We start from the raw sequence: 19,038 nt of genomic DNA on the forward strand, positions 1-19,038 counted from the left end.
GACTAGCACTCCCCGATCCCTTTGTGCTTTGGCTTTATTAATTTTCTCACCATTTAGAGAGTAGTCTATGCTTTTATTCTTTTTGCCAAAGTGCAAGACCTCGCACTTGCTCACGTTAAATTCCATCAGCCATTTCCTGGACCGCTCTCCCAACCTGTCTAGATCCTTCTGTATCCTCCCCACTTCCTCAGTACTACCTGCCTGTCCACCTAACTTCGTATCATCGGCAAACTTTGCTAGAATGCCCCCGGTTCCCTCATCCAAATCATTAATATATAATGTGAACAGCTGTGGCCCCAGCACCGAACCCTGTGGGACACCGCTCGTCACCGGCTGCCATTCTGGAAAAGTACCTTTTATCCCGACTCTCTGCCTTCTGTTAGACAGCCAATCCTCAATCCATCCCAGCAGCTCACCTCGAACACCATGGGCCCTCACCTTGCTCAGCAGCCTCCCGTGTGGCACCATATCAAAGGCCTTTTGAAAGTCTAGATAGACCACATCCACTGGGTTTCCCTGGTCTAACCTACTTGTTACCTCTTCAAAAAATTCCAACAGGTTTGTCAGGCATGACCTCCCTTTACTAAATCCATGTTGACTTGTTCTAATCAGACTCTGCTCTTCCAAGAATTTAGAAACCTCATCCTTAATGATGGATTCTAGAATTTTACCAACAACCGAGGTTAAGCCAAATCGCAATGCCGAAGCGCACGTTATCCCAGAGGTACCTGTATTACAGTTCAGTTTCTGGTCAATGGTAATTCCCAGGATTTTCAATTGTTAGATTTTCTTTTGTTGGAGATGGCCATTGTCACACTTGTGTGACGTGAAGGCTACTTGCTACTCATCAGCCTTAAGCCTGAATTGTCTCAGTCTTGCTGTGTTTAGACATGGAGTGCTTCAGTGAGAAGCTGCAAATTGTGCTGAACATTGTGCAATCAGTGGTGAATAACATCACCTCTGACCTGATGATAGAGGGAAGATTGTTAATGGAACAGTCGAAGATGGTTAGATAGAGGCATCATCCTGAGGGAATCCTAAAGTGATATCCTTTTGAACTGAGATGATTATATTCCAATGTCCATTTGCATAGTAATAAAGTCATCCAACACAGAAACAGACCCTTTGGTCCATCTCATCCATGCCAATCAAGTTTCCCAAACGAAACTAGTCCCATTTGCCTGCGTTTGGCCCATATCTCTCTAAGCCTTTTCAATCCATATATCTGTCCAAATGTCTTTTAAAAAAATGTACTTGTGTTTACCACTTCATCTGACAGTTCATTCCACATATGAACCACTCACTGTGTGAAAAAGTTGACCTTCAGGCCCCTTTTCAATCTTTCTCCTCTCACCTTAAACATAAGCCCCCACCATAGAGAAAAGAACCCTGCTATTTGCCTTATCTATGCCAGTTATGATTGTATAAACATCTATAAGGTCACCCTTAACCTCCTATGCTTCAATGAAAAACATCCCAGCCTATTCAGCCTCTCCTTATAACTCAAACCCTCCAGTCCTGATAACATCCTTGTAAATCCTTTCTGCACTGTCTCCAATTTATTATGACCCTTCTTGTAGCTGGGCAACCAGGTCTGTACACAGTATTCCAAAAATGGCTGGTGCTTGGTTTTTCTAATGCTCATTGAAGCCACACTCAGTTAAATGCACGCCAAGGGAGTTACTTACACATCACCTCTTGGTTAGCTCTTTGGACTAAAGCTATAATGAGGTCAGGTACTGAGTGACCCTGGTGAAACCAAAACTGAGCATCAGTGACCATGCTATTCACTTTAAAAAAACAGAAAGCACTGGAGAAACTCAGGTCTGGCACAATCTGTGAGAGAGAAACAGTGTTAATGTTTTGGGCCCAGTCAGACTCTTCAGAATTTCTGAATGCCCTATTTCAAAACTGCTTTCAGATTTTCAGCATTCACACTATTTTTCTCTTATCATTCATTTGAAAGTGCTACTTAGTAGCATAGAGTCATAGAGTCACAGAGATGTGCAGCACGGCAACAGACCCTTCGGTCCAATTCGCCCACGCCGACTAGATATCCCAACCCAATCTAGTCCCACTTGCCAGCACCTAGCCCATATCCCTCCAAACCCTCCCTCATCATATACCCATCCAGATGCCTTTTAAATGTTGCAATTGTACCAGCCTCCACCACTTCCTCTTGCAGCTCATTCCATACATGTACCACTCTCTGCATGAAAAAGTTGCCCCTTAGGTCTCTTTTATATCTTTCCCCTCTCATCCTAAATCTATGCCCTCTAGCTGTGGACTCCCCCACCCCAGGGAAATACTTTGTCTATTTATCCTGTCCATGCCCCTCATGATTTTGTAAACCTTTATAAGTTCATCCCTTAGCCTTTGATGCTCCAGTGAAAACAGCCCCAGCCTGTTCAGCCTCTCCCTACAGCTCAAATCGTCGAACCCTGGCAACATCCTTGTAAATCTTTTCTGAACCCTTTCAAGTTTCATAACATCATTCAGATAGGAAGGAGACCAGAATTGTCCGCAGTATTCCAAAACTGGCCTAACCAATGTCCTGTAAGCTGCAACATGACCTCCCAACTGCTGTACTCAATACTCCGTCCAATAAAGGAAAACATACCAAATGCCTTCTTCACAATCCTATCTACCTGCAACTCTACTTTCAAGGAGCTATGAACCTGCACTCCAAGGTCTGTTTGTTCAGCAACACTCCAAAGGACATTACCATTAAGTGTATAACTCCTGCTAAGATTTGCTTTCCCAAAATGCAGCACCTCGCATTTATCTGAATTAAACTCCATCTGCCACTTCTCAGCCCATTGGCCCATCTGATCAAGATCGGAGGTGATTTCCTCGAATTCCAGGAGCAGCAATTACTGTTTTATATGCTGTTGGGAGTCATTTTAAAAAGGAGAGGAACGGATGGAGGCCGCACATGGTCAGGTCAGTACAGGAGAGAGTAGCAATATTGACAATTGCTTTAATCAGTTTACTGATGATTGATAGGGCAGTAATTGGAAAGGTTGGATTTGAGCCATTTTTAATGCATTGGACATACTTTGAAATTTTTCTGTAGTGTCAGCTAGGTGCCAGTGCCTTAAATGTGCTGGAATAGCTGGCTCAGGGTGAGGCAAGGTCTCGAGTATAAACCTTCACTATAATGATGGGGTGTTGTCCAACAATTTCTTGATATCACGTGGAGTGAAATGAATCGGCTGAAGGCTGAAATTTCTGATGCTGGTACTTCAGGAAATGACTGAGTTGTTTATGGACTCGACACTTTCAGCTGAAGATGGATACAAATGCTTCAGCCTTATCTTTTGCACTGATATGTTCCTTAGTTTAATTTGAAAAATGGCACTCCAGGGAGTACAACACCCCTTTAGGACTGCACCCAAGTGTCACCCAGATTCTGTGCTCAAATCCTGGAATGAACTCACAGCCATTTAATTTAGAGGTGAATGAACTACCAATTCAGCTAAGCTGAAAAACAAGGTCATGAGCTCTGCAGCTGATACATTTGCTTTCAGTCAAAAGCCAACTGGTCACAAGTGCAGCAATGAAAAGAAGTTTGTGTACTTTAATATATTTTATTAATCTTAGCATTATAAATTTCACTTGCCTGATTAACTTCTACATTCTAGCTATTATTCAAATGTACAGTCAATTAAAGTCTCTTCAATTTAGGGACGTGCTGCAACCATTTTGTATTAAGTGGGCTCTCACAAACAGCACTATGATAATGACCAAATAATCTATTTAGTAGAAGCTTCCTGAGAGATTATTTTTGGCCAGGTATCTGAGAAGAGCATTCCACTCTTCTTCAAAATAGAGCCATACGATTTTACACATGCACCTGAGACAGATAAAGTATAAATTATAAATGCAATTCTTTATTTTGTTCTTTCATCTTTTATCTCTCCAGTCTATAATCCCATTGGTGTTTGATTGCGCATCACACTTTTATTCTCCAGTGTCCCGTCTGGGAGATTATTTGAAACACATATCATTTGGTCTAAAGAAGTCCTTCATGATATCTGTTTCAAATGTACTTTGTCCTATTCTAGACATATGTCTTTTGCTCTCACTTATATGTCCTATTTTGAAGTTTATCCCAACTAACTGATAAAGACACTACTTCTTAATTCAAAGCCATGTTCAATTCACTTTAATTCCACAAATCCCTGTCTTATTTTGATACTTATTTCCATGTTGTAGTTATGTTTACATTGCTTAATTCAAACCACTAGATTTTAAAAACTTCTTTAGATAAATTAATGGCTTATAATTATCAAATTGTGGATGTGACCGAGGTAATCTCTTCCTCCAGACTGCCAAGTCATGAATTTTGCTAATTTTACTTTCTAACTCAACTCCTTGACATGTGATCAATTCTTGATGCACCTTTCTGGCTCATTCTGACAGAAGCATTTCCTTCTAATAGCATGATATCCAGAAATAAGCACAATGGGTGTATGGGGTCCTGAGTGATGTGGACTGGAGGTGAGATTTGTGGCAGAATTGGATGAGAAGATTCAGTGCAACATTACTTTTGAGGTCAGACAAACCCAGTCTAAAATCCTAATTTCTTCCACATTTTGGACTTCCAAATCTGGAAGGTATCTAAAATTAGCATTTAAAGTTACATTACACATGAGCAGTTTACAACTATCCACAGAACTGTCAGTACAATTTATAGTGATCAGAGCAATTTAGTGTAATGAATTAAACATCCTGCTGGGAAAAGCAGTATCTGGACAAGCAAGATCCTACAAAGCGCAGTGAAGTTGGTCATAAGGTTATCTGTCAAGTTGTATGTTAAAGAATAAATATTGGAAAGAATATGAGGGAAATTCCTCTGTTTTTCTTTAAAATAATATTGTGGGACTTTTATAAAATGCCCATTTTACTCATTTTAATGTCTCATCAAAACGTCAGCACCATTGACAGTGCAGCACTCCCTCAGAGCAACAGTGCAGATGATGTGCTCAGGGCTCTGATTTGCAGTTGAACACAAAACCTCTGACTCAAAGCCTTCAGGAGAACTGGGGACAACGCCTTGAACTGAATTAGTATCTGTTCTCTGGAATCTGTCTGTTTATACAATGTTAATTGAGAAATTTAAACAGTGTAATATCTTCCAAAAATTGCATCAATTTACCAAACATCTGAACAATTTAAAATTACACACCCAAACTCTCCCACATAGAAACATAAATGATGAAAGACCATGGTATTTCAAGTTAGCCTTCTATAATCTTCAAAGTCACATGACACAATAATAATGGAGTTGCTGACTAATTTTTTCTTTCTTTTAGCTTCTCTGTTATAGAAATGCAGCAAACTTGTTCACTCACATTTCAACAAAATTAGATATTAATTTCACGACTACGAAAGAAAAATTGTTCACGGAGGTGGATGTTGCTGGCTAGGTCAGCATTTATTGTTCATTCATAATTGGTTTTGAGAACATTGTGGTGAGGCACAATGAACTGCTGCAGTTTGTGTGGTGTATATCCACCACTGTGCTGTTAGGAAGGAATTTCCAGAACTTTTGCCCAATAACAGAAAAAATGACAACATATCTGCTTTGGAGGTTGGGAACGAGAAAATAGCAGAAGGCAGGAGTTGATAGGGTGAATAGGCAGGGCTAGTTGAATGATCGTGGTGAGGGAAGGAATCACAAAAGATCAAAATGTGAGTTGAAAGTTGGAGTAAATGATAGAGATGCAGCTCAATGTTGTCAAGGATTAATAAATAAGGATGCGTGGAAAGTGCAGTGCACAAGAAAATATTAAAAGAGAAACACGAGCCACAGTGGCACAGTGATTAGCACTGCTGCCTCACAGTGCCAGAGACCTGGGTTCAATTCCCGCCTCAGGCGACTCTCTGTGTGGAGTTTGCACATTCTCCCTGTGTCTGCGTGGGTTTCCACCGGGTGCTCTGGTTTCCTCCCACAATCCAAAAAAAATTACACACCCAGACTCTACCACATAGAAACATAAATGATGAAGGACCATGGTATTTCAAGTTAGGTGAATTGGCCATGCTAAATTTCCCGTAGTGTTAGGTGAAGAGGGGAATGGGTCTGGGTGGGTTGTGCTTCGGCAGGTTGATGTGGACTTGTTGGGCCGAAGGGCCTGTTTCCACACTGTAAGGAATCTAATAACGTATTTACAAATGTTTTACTTAAATGCACGCAGTATTCTGAATAAAGTAGATGAGCCGAAGGCACAAATAGAGACAAATGTGTACAACCTGGTGGGAATTACTGAAATGGGGTTACAAGAAGAGTCAAGGTTACGCAGTATTCTGAAAGGATAGACAAGGGGCAGGAGGTGGAGTTGTTTCAGAATGTTTTAAGAAATCATATTGTCACTAGGGACCAAAATGTTGGAGCAGTCTGGGTGGAGATAAAAGCAAGGGAAGAAACCCTTTAGTAGGAGTAATTTACATGGCCCCTGAATAGTACTTTCCAAGTAGGGCATAGTATAAACCAGGAAAGAATGAGGGTTTGTGAGAGGGCACAACAGTAATTATGGGTGATTTGAACATGCATATTAATTGGATCAATCAACTTGACAAGGGTAGCCTCCAAGAAAGGTTCATAAAGTATATGAGATATTGTTTCTCAAAGCAGCATGTCATGGAACGAACCAGAGAATTGGCTATTTTAGATTTGGTATTATGTAACAGTGAAGGATTGATAAATGGTCTTGTAGTTAAGGATCCTCTTGGAAGGAGTGACCACAACTGCCTGATTTTGAAATTCAGATTGAAAGAGTTAAGACAGAGTCAGACCTGTGAGGTTTAACATTGGGCAAAGGTAATTATACGGGCCTGAGGAAGGAGTTGACCCAAGTGGGCTGGGCAAATATATTAAAGGGCAGGGCAGTTGAAGAACAGTGGCAAATGCTTATGGAGATATAAATACCTCTCAATTAAAGTCTATTTCTAAGAGGAAAAGGAATTATAAAAAGGTGAAAAAAATCATTCATGGCTTAACAAGGAAGTCAAAAAGTTAACATAAAGGTAAAAACTAAGACATATCATATGGCATTGTTGTACATATTGCACACTGCGCTCTGGAGGACTTGGAGAACTTTAAACTAAAAACAAAATCCAAAGAGCTGAGATTAACAATGAAAGGAAACTAGTAGAATCAATTGGTGCCTGACCTATCCTTGTAGCCACAGCATTGTTATGGCCTGTCCAGTTCAGTTTCTTATCAATGGGAACCTCTAGGGATGTTGATTCAGTTCATCAAGATTCAGTGATGGCAATGACATTGAATGTCAAGGGAAAATAGTTATGTTCTTTTTTTGGAGATGATCATTGCTTGGCACTTCTGTGGTGTGAAAGTTATTCATCATTTATATCATAGAATCATAGAATCCCTACAGTTTGGAAACAGGCTTTTCGGCCCAACAAATCCATACCAACCGTCCGAAGGACAACCAACCCAGACCCATTCTCCCTACCCTATTATGCTATATTTACCCTTGACTAATGCACCTAACCTACACATACCTGACAGTATGGGCAATTTAGCATGGCCAATTCACCTAACCTGCAAATGTTTGGATTGTGGGAGGAAACCGGAGCTTCCAGAGGAAACCCACACAGACACAGGAAGAATGCGCACACTCCACACAGATAGTCGCCTGAGGCTGGAATCAAATCTAGGTCCCTGGTGCTGTGAGGCAGCAGTGCTAACCACTGAGCCACTGTGCCACCCTATCTGCCCAGGCCTGGATGTTGTCCAGATCTTGCTGTTTCAGGACTGTTTCAGTATCTGAGAAGTTTTGAATGATGCTGAACATTGTGCAATGATCAGCAAACATTTCCCTCTTTGACCTTTCGTGATAGAAGGAAAGAAGGCACGAATAGAAGAAGGCTAAGTTTAGTGAGAAAATATATAATTATTCAAATTTGAATACATTATACTGTGTCCACTCTTCCAAGTCATTAATGTAGAAATATAATAATTTAGTTAATAATAACAATATTGTTAACTTAAGGAAACTGCAAGGGAACATTGAGTGAGAGGGCAAAAACCTGGTAGATGAAGTTTAATGTAGGAAAGTGTCAGCTTCCACAATTTGGCAGTAAGAATCAAAAAACAGATTATTATTTAAACAGAGAGAGCCTCCAGAAGAAGTGCAGCACAGAGGGATCATAGATATTAAGAAAGACTGCTGTAATATACTTGAACAAATTAAATTGAGAGGGAGGAAGTAAAAGCGATTTTCACAGACTTAAAATTGGACAAGTTCCCAGGTTGAGCTGGACTAGGTATCAGAGTGCTGTGGGAGCCAAGAAATAATACAGGGCCCCCTAACATTAATTTTTCAATCCCCTCTGGCCACAGGAGAGTTGTCAGAGGTCAGGAGCACAGCTAATGTAGTGTAATTATTCAAGATGGATGGTCAGATGATAAACCAGGTCCATGAGTATAACACCTATGATAGGGAATCAACTGGGGAAAACATCTGATGGACAGAACTAATCTTTAGTTGGAGAGGCAAGGATTAATTAAGAATAGTCAGCATGGCTTTGTCAGGGGTTGATCATGTCTAACTGGTTTGATACAGATAAGCTCGTCAGAGGGGTAGAACAATGACAAATGGAATTTAATCCCTGATATATAAACCTGTGCTATACATCTGTATTCTCTTAGAGAAATGTACTTCCTTGAATTCTCACCAAGTCTTCCAGCTCTACCAATGTTTAGGTCCCTAATGATCCCCACTCTTTCTCTGGTTATCCTATTACCCTTAATTTACTGTCAAAATGCCTTTGGAATATGCTTTATTCCTCCAAGAATTTCTTCATGCTTCCTCTTCATTCTCCTATTGTATTTTAAGAAAGACCTGTGCACTTTCTATATTCCTCTCAGGCTTCTGGTGTTGAAACCTCAGTATCCACCAAAAGCTTCCCTCTTTTTTTTATCTCATCCTGAACATGCCTCAATATCCAATTTTATGCCTGATCCCTAATTGTACACTTTAGATGCGCATAATCCTGTCCTGTGCACTCCCCTTATGGAGGCTAAGGTGGTGGTCACTGACGGCACGGTGGCACAGTGGTTAGCACTGCTGCCTCACAGCGCCAGAGACCCGGGTTCAATCCACCCCCCCCCCCCCCCCCCCCCCCCCCCAAGCCTACCATGCCCTCTGATACTTTACCACATACTCTCCTTATGCCTTGACTTTCTGTGGTTGCTATCCTTATCCTCTTCCTCTCCAGCCTTGGTGCCCCACCCCATTTTGGCAATGAACTGCATTTTGCTCCAGCAGTCCTCATTTGCACCCTGGTCCATATCACAACTGACAGTCCTCAAGCATTGTAATCATTCCACATCTTTGATGAATAGCCTCTAAACATAACTGAGCAGACCTTTGACTGCTCAGTCAAATACAGCATGTCAATATGGAGCACAGATAGCTTTTAGACTCTGATTGAGGTGCCAATATGCCAACAGGCATGGCAAAATAAGACAAAACATGGATGCTGCAAGCATACAGAGGCAGGCACTATGTGCAGGAGTGTTAAGAGAGTAAGCAATCAGCCCTGAAACGCAGCCTGGTCGAACTAATGAGCTAGGTAAATACCCCACATGAAAAGTGTTCTTGAAGTAGCCTTTCAATGCTAATGCTCCCTGCATTGTATGTCTCAACTTCCTAAGTGCCATGCAAGTAGATCAGAGAGGTGCCATGAGGATCTTGGGCAGTTATTGGATGTTAATGTCCATGGATGAGGCATGTATGTGGCTGATGCCCATGGATCCTGCCCTGAGATACTTTTTTTGTGGTGACGACCATGGGGTTCTTTGCAATCAGTGCGAGCTGAAGTCACTAGGTACCCATTTTCACTTTCTTGTCAAGAATTCTCAGCATTAGGCTGCTCATGGCAAGTTGTAAGATAGAAATTAATGAAGCAAGATGTGCAGGTAATAAAGTCATTAACAAGAAACAATCACCAATAAGGTGCAACTTGCTGTTGTCTCATCAGAATCTCATCTTGAAGCGGGGAGCTTGGATAGAAGTTGCAGCCAGTTGCTCCTGACATTGAGATAGGCCTTGCTGGAGGTCTCCTGTGATTGTACCATGTCTACCACTTAAAGAATATTCCCATGAAGGATGAATATGGGACAAATAAATCCAAAGTTTACTTACAAAACAAATACAGATTAACTTGAAGTAGAAAAACTGTGCTTATGACAAATGTCATGCAGAAATACCAGGCTGAATATGAAAAGTTCAGAGGGGAATTGTGAAAGCTACTAAGAGAAACAAAGACAGAGCATGAGAAGAGATGAGCAACTAACAAAAATGAAGTCTAAGAGCCTTCCATAGGCATAAGAATACTAAACGGTGCAAAAAAAAGCAGTATGGTTGATTAAGGATCAAGAAGTTTGAGAAACAGAATGCACTGATTCAAGGTAATTGGCAATGCAATGGTGAAATGAAGATAATACTTTTCATGCAGTCAGTGGTTAGAATCAGAAATGAACATCCTGCGAGTGTTGTGGAGGTTGGGGTATCTGAGGCTTTTAACAGGGATTTGAATCATTATAGAAAAAACAAAATTAGTCTATGGAGAAAAGATAGGGTAATAGTACAAGATTTTATTTTAAAATTCATGGGATATGGGCATCAATGGCTAGGCTACCCTTCTCTAATTGCCTGAAGGAATTGGTGGTGAGTTGCCTTCTTGAATTGCTAAACTCCATGGAGTGCTAGAACACCCAGAGATGGAAATCCAGGACCTTGATTTAGTAACAGGGAAGTAATAGCAATATCGGTCCAAGTCAGGCTGGAGCATGGCTTAAAGGAAGTTGCAGGTTATGGCTTTCCCATACATCTGCTGGTCTTGACCTTGTAGCTGACAGAATTTGGAAGGTGCTGTCTCAGGAGCCTTGGTGAGTTGTTGCCGTGCATCTTCTAGATAGTACATGTTGTACCCTGGTGGTGAAGGGAGTGAATGTTGAGAGCTTTAGATGTGATGCCAATTATCTGGGCTGCTTTATCCTGGCTGGTGGCAAGCTTCATGAGTGTTGTTGGAGCTGCACTCATCTAAGTAAGGGGAGAGTATTTCATCACACTTCTGAATTGAACTTGTCCCTTCTTGATGGTGGACAGGGCACAGGAAAGTCTGAAGATGAGTTACGCACTCAGAATTCTTGGCCTCCGACCTGCTGTTGTAACCACAGAAATGACACGGTCAGTCTAGTCAGCTTCTGTCAATGGTTGGAAAAGGTTTCAGCAGTGGCAATGTTACATCAGCTGGGTAACAATATCTATTTGTAAAATCTTAATTTACATTACACATGGATGTATTGCTATTGTATCAAAATTTAACTGTGATTTAGCATATATTTCCTTGAACAGTAGTAGAAGTACTAAAGCATGGAAAAAAAATCTTTTAAAATGTTAATATCATACATGGTCTTACATTTGGACACACCATATGACATGCAGATAATATTGGAAATTTTCAATCCCTTTCAAATGCAAAGTGCTTTTAAAATCAAACTGTAAACGATCACTTGCTCTCATTAGGTTACAGTAACAGCTGTGATAGTAAGCATCTTGCTTCTGTCCCTATAGATTATGCTGCCAAGGAAACAGGTCAGGCTGCAAATGCAGATAAATGAGTAACCAAAGTTAGATCCACCTACATGCACTAATTCATTAACATTTGCTGAAATTCAAAAAGACTTGATGAGAAAAAATGTCAAATATACTTCTGATTCACAGATTCTTTGCATTATTAATGATCTCATCACTAGCAGGTGATTTCAAAGACATACTGGAGAGGATTGTGCAGTTCTTTAGATGCAGGTATATGATTCACTAAATATAAAGTTGCTTGCATTAGTCTAACCATAGATTACATGTGAAATATATCACTCCATATCCCGTCATCATGACTGTGGGGGGGTAAGTCAGGCTTCACCCTAAAGAGGGCACAAAGAGAAATGCACTTCAACACCACCATCACTGAGATTTCTGCTAACCTAAGACCTTGGAAACAATCTGGATTCTAGTAAACAGGTAGCAGATTGGGACTGACGGGTCACTAATGCAAGTTATAGCATTAATGGTTATCATGGATCACTTCTGATACAGGGTTAATTTGCGAGCAAGAGCAGAAAGTGTGTATAAATTTGTCATTCAGGTTACATTCATAGAGGAATTAAAATATATTTTTCCTAGAACACCTTTCATAACCTCAGGACATCCCAAACTATTTATTATTGTGTTGTCACAGTTATATGTTAGAAAATTGGGCCACTGACAATTTGCAGACAAGATATTTGTGCAATGTGATAATTACCATGTAGTTTATTTCTGTGATATCAATTGAGGAATATGCAATAAACAAGACAGTGGAGCTAACTCCCTTCTTCTTTGAAGTAGCACCACAGGATTTATTTTCAGACCCTTAATGACTTATCTAAAATATGGCACCTCTCCAGTGCAGCACTCCGCTAGACATACACCAAAGTTTTAACATTAACATTTATGATGATGACTTGGATTGTTTGTGACTGATTGCCAGTTCAGCCCTATTTTCCTGTGCTTCAACATTGTTCTGCATTTGGATCTTTTTTTGGGTGGTTTCTTCAGAATTATGAAGCATACAGTCCCACAAATAGATCTGTCACAGCAGTGGAGTGTCAGGAGATAGACTTAACATGTCCCCATTTTTAAGGCATTTGCTGCGGTAAGATGAGCTTAAATGCCCAATGTTAGTGAATTGGTGAGTGAATGAATGAGTGGATAGGCAGAGTGGTGAGGTGGATAGGTAGATGAGGTAGAGGTGTGTAGAGTGTCAGGTGGGTAGCGCATTGGTGGGTAGGGTAGGTAGGGTGGCAGATGAGTTGGTGAACTAATGATTAAGTGGGTATTCAAGGGCAGTCAGGTCAAATAAAAATGGTTTCTCAGATTGGGCCTAGTCAAGGTAGGTTGGGGAGTGAAGATTATGGTGTAGTCAGGGTGTCAGTGGATTAATCAGGGGAATCAAGGGAAGAATCAGGAGGGGGTGAGTTCAATGTGAATTATTGGTTGTGGACTGTACAGTTACCCAGAAGATAAATCATTCTTTCTAATGTTTCTTAGGTAACTATTCAGGTACTCATCAGAACTGTTGAAAGTCTCCAACTCTTCTGTGAAAGATTATAGGGCTGGAGGAGATTGCAGAGATAAGGAGGATCGAGAATATGCAGGTGTTACCCAAGAGGAGTACTCAAACCTTTTTTCCAGGTATTCTTCCCTTGTGAGACAGACAAAATACAGGGAACCAACTCAGAATTCAATTAAACAAATGCTTCTTTTTTGACCCTTTTAAGTACTAATACTCAATATAAAAGATATATTAATTGTAACATTTACTTTTTACTTCATCTAACATAACTAAAACGTTAGCTCAATTCACTTAACTTCACGTTACTTAATTCCCATTTAATTCTAATTTGATAATGGCTTCAATGGTTTGAATCAAACACTACCCTGAATCAAAAGAAGTGGCCAGCTTTGCTCTCAGTGTATAACTTGCCTTGTGGCTGTCTGTCTTCTCTGAAGATACTTCAGGGCACGTGCTTCTCAAATGTTGGTCAGTGAAGACGGTGGAGTATAATATTGACCCAACTGTATAGCACATTCTGTTGAAACTTCTTGGCAGAAAAAGATTTGCAAAATTAAAACAATATCAGTGGTGGTCGGATTTAACTTAAGGGGAAATTGTTCCTGGGCAGTGTCCAGTTCTCTCTATTGGAAAGCATTCATCGATCCCATTGTGGGGCAGTGTGTGTGTGTGCAAAGAGCTATGAGGTGGTCTGGTGTGTGTGTGTGATTAGTGGATCTAATCTTTCACATCCCTCCAGGGACTAGAATTAACTAGGGATCTATTTGCACTGGGGCTGATTCTGAAACACTAGGTGCTGAAAGTCTCTGCTGATGGTTTTGTTTGTGTGTCTCAGTCTGTTAATGGCTTAATTCTGTCTCTAGGTCCTGGAATCTCCACTGGAGCAAGAGTTGGATTGTGAATCGGGATTATTGCTGTTTTTGTTGCTGCTGGAATTATGGTTTATATCGTCTGAAAGCGACAAAAGCAGTGTGTCCTTGAATGTTCCACTATTTCCAATTTTTTACAGAAACCCACCAGTCCCAGTAACATCCTTGGAAACCTTTTCTGTACCCTGTCCAATTTAATAAGATCCTCCCTCCAACAGGGCAACCAGTACTCCAAAAGTGGCCTCACCAATACCCTATGTAACCACAACAAGATGTCCCAACTCTCATACTTAATGGTCTGAGTGATGAAGGCAAGCATGCTAAATGCCTTCGTAACCCTCCTGCCCACCTGTAACACTGCTTTCAGAAAAACTATATCTGAAGCCCTCATTCTCTCGGTTTGTCAACTCAACCCAGGTCATTGTCATTAACTGTCTAAGTCCTGCCCTTGTTTGTCTCACCAAAATGCAATACCTCACATTTATCCAAATTAAAATTCATCTGCCAATCCTTAGCCCATTTGCCCAATTGATCAAGATCCCTTTGTAATCTTAGATAACCTTATTTACTGTCCACCAATTTTGGTGTCATCTGCAAACTTACCGAACATGCTTCCTAAATTCTTATTCATATTGTTTACATAAGTGACAAACAGTGGACCTTGCACCGATCCCTGCAGAACACCACTGGCCACAGATCTCCAGTCTGAAACATAATCCTGATTAAATTGGCACGATAATAAGGGAAAATCAATGGACATGGTGCATTTTGATTTTCATTAAGTATTTGTTAAGGTATCATACCAAGTGTTTTTACAATAAATTAGATCACATGCATATATTAGCATGGATTGAGATTTAATTATTGAGAAGGAAATAGGGACTAGAAATAAACAGCACATTTTTTAGATGTTAAATTGTAACTAAACATATACAGAAGGATTAGTTCTTGGACCACCGTATTTACAATTCATATTCATAACTTAGATGAGGCAGCTAAGTATATTGTGTCTAGAGTTATTGCCAATACAAAGTTAAAAAAAAAACATTTCTACGGCACCTTTAAAGATGATCGGACATTTCATGGTCACTGTTGTAATATAGGTATTATGTCACTTAATTTGCATATATCAAGTTTTCACAAAATGTAATAAAATATTTTGGGGATATTGATTGAGAGAGAGATAAACATTAGACAGGGCACCAGGTATAACTTCTCAGCTGTTCTATATGGGAGCCTGAGGTATATACAGTCATATTAACATCTCATCTAGAGCACCTGGAGGGAGGCTTGAACCCATAATCTTGTGCTTGAAAGGCAACAGCACTACAGCTGACAAAGGGACGTAACCACTGAGGATGGCACTGAGACTGCAGAGGGATATAGATTAAAGCATATAGGCAAGAACATGGCTAATGGTACCATTTATGACAAAGTGCAAAATTATCCATTTTGTAGGAAAAATAAAAAAGCAGGTAAGTTTGTTTTGAAGGGTTAAATAGGAAATGCTTGTATTCAGAGGTTGGTGTAATTGTACATGGATCACATAATGTTAACAAAGTACATAAAAAAATTAGGAAGGTTTAATTTTATCAAAAAACCTTGTGCTAATTTTGAATGGCTATATGGTAGGAGGGCTCCTGTGACTCTAGTGAATTAGCAATTTTATACCACTCACCTCATTAAGTTTGCACCATGACTCCCAGGTATCACTTGCACACTGACCAGCCATGGAAGTGCTCACCTTTGCTGGGAACTTCCAGGTTTATAGCTACTGTTACTATATTTAAATTTGCCAGAAATTGCCCTTCACAAGCAATGTGGGAAGAATTGCACTGGGGATGGCTGACAGAAGCATGTTGGCATCCCACTTTGTTGATAGGGCCCTGAAAGCCTTGGTGACTAGGGTGGTGGACAGCAAACTTATTTTCTTTCCACAAGATAGCCAGAGGAGTCCACAATATAAACCTTGTCAGACTGGTGCAAATGTGCCACCCAGCAATGCAGGGATAGGAAGAAGGAAGTGAGTTTTGAGATTTATAGCTCAGGCTGAGGCTCTGGATGTAGGTTTGCTCACTGAGCTGGAAAGTTCATTTTCAGACATTTCATCACCATACTAGGTGATACCTTCAGAGCTGCCAAATGAAGCACTGGTGGAATAGCCCACTTTCTATTTATATGTTTGGGTTTCCTTGTGTTGGTGATGCTATTTCCTGCTCTTTTTCTCAGGGGGTGGCAAATGGGATCCAAGTCAATGTGTTTGTTGACTTCCGGTTGGAATGCCATGCTTCTAGGAATTCTTGAGCATGTCTCTGTTTGGCTTGTCCTAGGATGGATGTGTTGTCCCAGTCAGTGGTGTCCTTCCTCATTCGTATGTAAGGATACTAGTGAGAGTGGGTCATGTCTTTTTGTGGCTAGTTGATGTTTATGTATCCTGGTGGCTAGTTTTCTGTCTGTTTGTCCAATATACTGTTTGTTACAAATCCCAGACCTGACAAGCATGGGACTCTGACGTTGAGGAGATACCTTATGTTCCTTGTTGGTACAAATGCAAAAAGATGTTCCATTGCAGAAATGCTGGGCATTATTAATCCATGTTCTGACTGCTATCTCTAAACAAAGAACAGTGTCTCTGCCCCTCTCTTATCTGCAAGGCATTCCATGGAAGATCAGAAACTTTGGGAATTCTATACTTTCACCATATCATGAGGATTGGCAGGAACCTTTGGTGAAAATTCTGTATTAGAAGGCTGCTCTGCATTTACTGATTGCTGCTGGTACTAGGAGCAAAGATGGCAGTGTTCCTTATCAATTTCTGTGGCACTCAGTGGGCAATATCTGAAACAGTTTCTTAATAATGTGTTCATTCAGTAGTCACAAATGTGACATTTAAATTCGTGAAACATCTGTACATTAGATTACTTGCAGTGTGGAAACAGGCCCTTCAGCCCAACAAGTCCACACCAACCCACCCATACATTTACCCCTTCACCTAACACTACGGGCAATTTAGCATGGCCAATTCACCTGACCTGCATATCTTTGGACTGTGGGAGGAAACCGGAGCACCCGGAGAAAACCCACGCAGAAACGGGGAGAATGTGCAAACTCCACACAGTCAGTCGCCTGAGTTGGGAATTGAACCCAGGTCTCTGGCGCTGTGAGGCAGCAGTGCTAACCACTGTGCCACCGTGCCGCCCACATGGAGACCTGCAACAAGGTGGGCAATGGGCTGCCTCCACATTAACCTTCACAACATTATCCTGATTTAGATGCATGCTACAGAACCCATTTGGTACATATACAGTATGAGATTGTAGGTATGTGAGTAAGAATGAGAACATCCCCCACACATCTCACTTGTGCAAGAAAGGCAGATTGCATACAAGGATAATGTGTGTACATTTTATAGTCCAAGGTGTGAGGGAAGCAACTCCTAGACATTACGCAGACCTTAGAATGTTTGTGAATTATGGAACTTTGGTGAAACTTTATAGTTTGCTTGACGTTATTTCTGTTTCACATGCATTTACTTGGATTAATTTGTATTATTCAATGATGTGGTCAAGATTGCCTGTGGCTAGGATGTTTAGTTGACATTGTTGGTCAATACGAGGTTCACTTTCAGAATTCTGTGATAACAGATGGCTTTAATCTGCATTATATGAGTGTCTTATTCAACATTGTTTTCCTTTGAAGGGCCTCCTATTGCTCATAAGTAGACCCCACTAGCACAAATGAAAAATAATCTTAATCTCCAACACTAGGTATTGAGACAGTAATTTTTAATTTTGATACCTAGAATAAGGTATGCAGACAACACAAGGAAGTTTCACAAAAGTATAGATAGAAGATGTGAGAATGCTACAGGGGATACAAGTAGGTTATGTAATTGGGCAAATATGTGCCAAATAGAGTATAATATGTGAAACTATGAAGTTTGGTGGGAAGAATTATTAATGCATACCATCCAAATTGTGAGTGATTGCAGACCTCTGAGATGCAGAGATCTGCGTGTCCTTTTGCATGAATCATAAAAGGTCACTATACTGGTATGGAAAGTTAATATAAACATTATCATTTATCACAAGGAACAAAATGCTAAAGTATCTGGAGTGCTGTGCATAGTTAATGCATGGGATGCAGTTCAGAGAAGGTTTGTTAGAAGGTTTAAAAATTGGTTGTCTTATGAGGAAAGGTTGAACAGGCTAGACTTCCATCCAATCGAATTTAAGAGAGTAAGAGGCAACTGGAATGAAACACAAAACCCTGAAGGGTCTTGACAGGGTAAATGTGGTCAGGATGTTTCTTCTCATGGAAGAATCTAGGCCTAATCACCGCTTAAAAATCAGGGATCACCCATTTAAAACAGAGATTAGGCAACTTTTCATTCTCTGAAAGGATTGTCTTTGGAACTCTCTCCCTGAAAAGATGGAAGTATAGTCCTTCAATATTTTTAAGACCTAGGCAGATAAATTTTTTGTTAAGCAAGGGGATGAGTGGTTACTGGGGTAGGCAAAATGTTGATTTGAAGTTATCATCAATTCATCCATGATCTTATCGAATGACAGAACAGATTCAAAGGGTTGAATGGTCTTCTCCTGTTCCTGATTCAGATGTTCCTATCAGGCATATTGGATAGTGGAGCTGAGCTAGATCAGCCACAGCTTTGTTGAACAGTAAAACAGATTCAAAGGGTTAAACAGCACACTCCAGCTTCTATTTCATACACTGAAGTGCTAGGCTAGGTTTTGTACGCAAGTTATTGGAGGATGACTGTCCGACCAGAGGGGAGGCCATTTTGGATTTGGTACTCGGTAATGAACCGGGACAAGTGATGGGCTTGTTAGTGGGTGAACATTTTGGTGATGGTGACCACAATTCTGTGACTTTCACCTTAGTTATGGAGAGAGATAGGTGCGTGCAACAAGGTAGGTTTTACAATTGGGGGAAGGGTAATTACGATGCTGTAAGACAGGATCTGAGGAGCATAAGTTGGAAGCATAGGTTGTCAGGG

At 40.5% G+C, this 19,038-nt stretch overlaps 1 protein-coding gene across 2 annotated transcripts in view; it reads right to left on the bottom strand.

The window, feature by feature from the left end:
• enkur (enkurin, TRPC channel interacting protein) overlaps positions 1-19,038 on the bottom strand; it is a 54,748-nt gene that overhangs the window by 1,470 nt on the left and 34,240 nt on the right. Inside the window, exon 5 of one of the 2 annotated variants that reach the window (XM_043690476.1) lies at positions 11,040-11,200. The exons of the other annotated variant lie outside the window; for it this stretch is intronic. Coding sequence (XP_043546411.1) covers positions 11,177-11,200 — 24 coding nt within the window. The 3' untranslated portion in view covers positions 11,040-11,176. Of the gene's footprint in view, positions 1-11,039; positions 11,201-19,038 lie in introns of those variants that run through there. 2 annotated transcript variants of the gene reach the window in all.

The sequence above is a fragment of the Chiloscyllium plagiosum genome, chromosome 5, assembly GCF_004010195.1.
Source record: "Chiloscyllium plagiosum isolate BGI_BamShark_2017 chromosome 5, ASM401019v2, whole genome shotgun sequence".
Taxonomy (NCBI): domain Eukaryota; kingdom Metazoa; phylum Chordata; class Chondrichthyes; order Orectolobiformes; family Hemiscylliidae; genus Chiloscyllium; species Chiloscyllium plagiosum.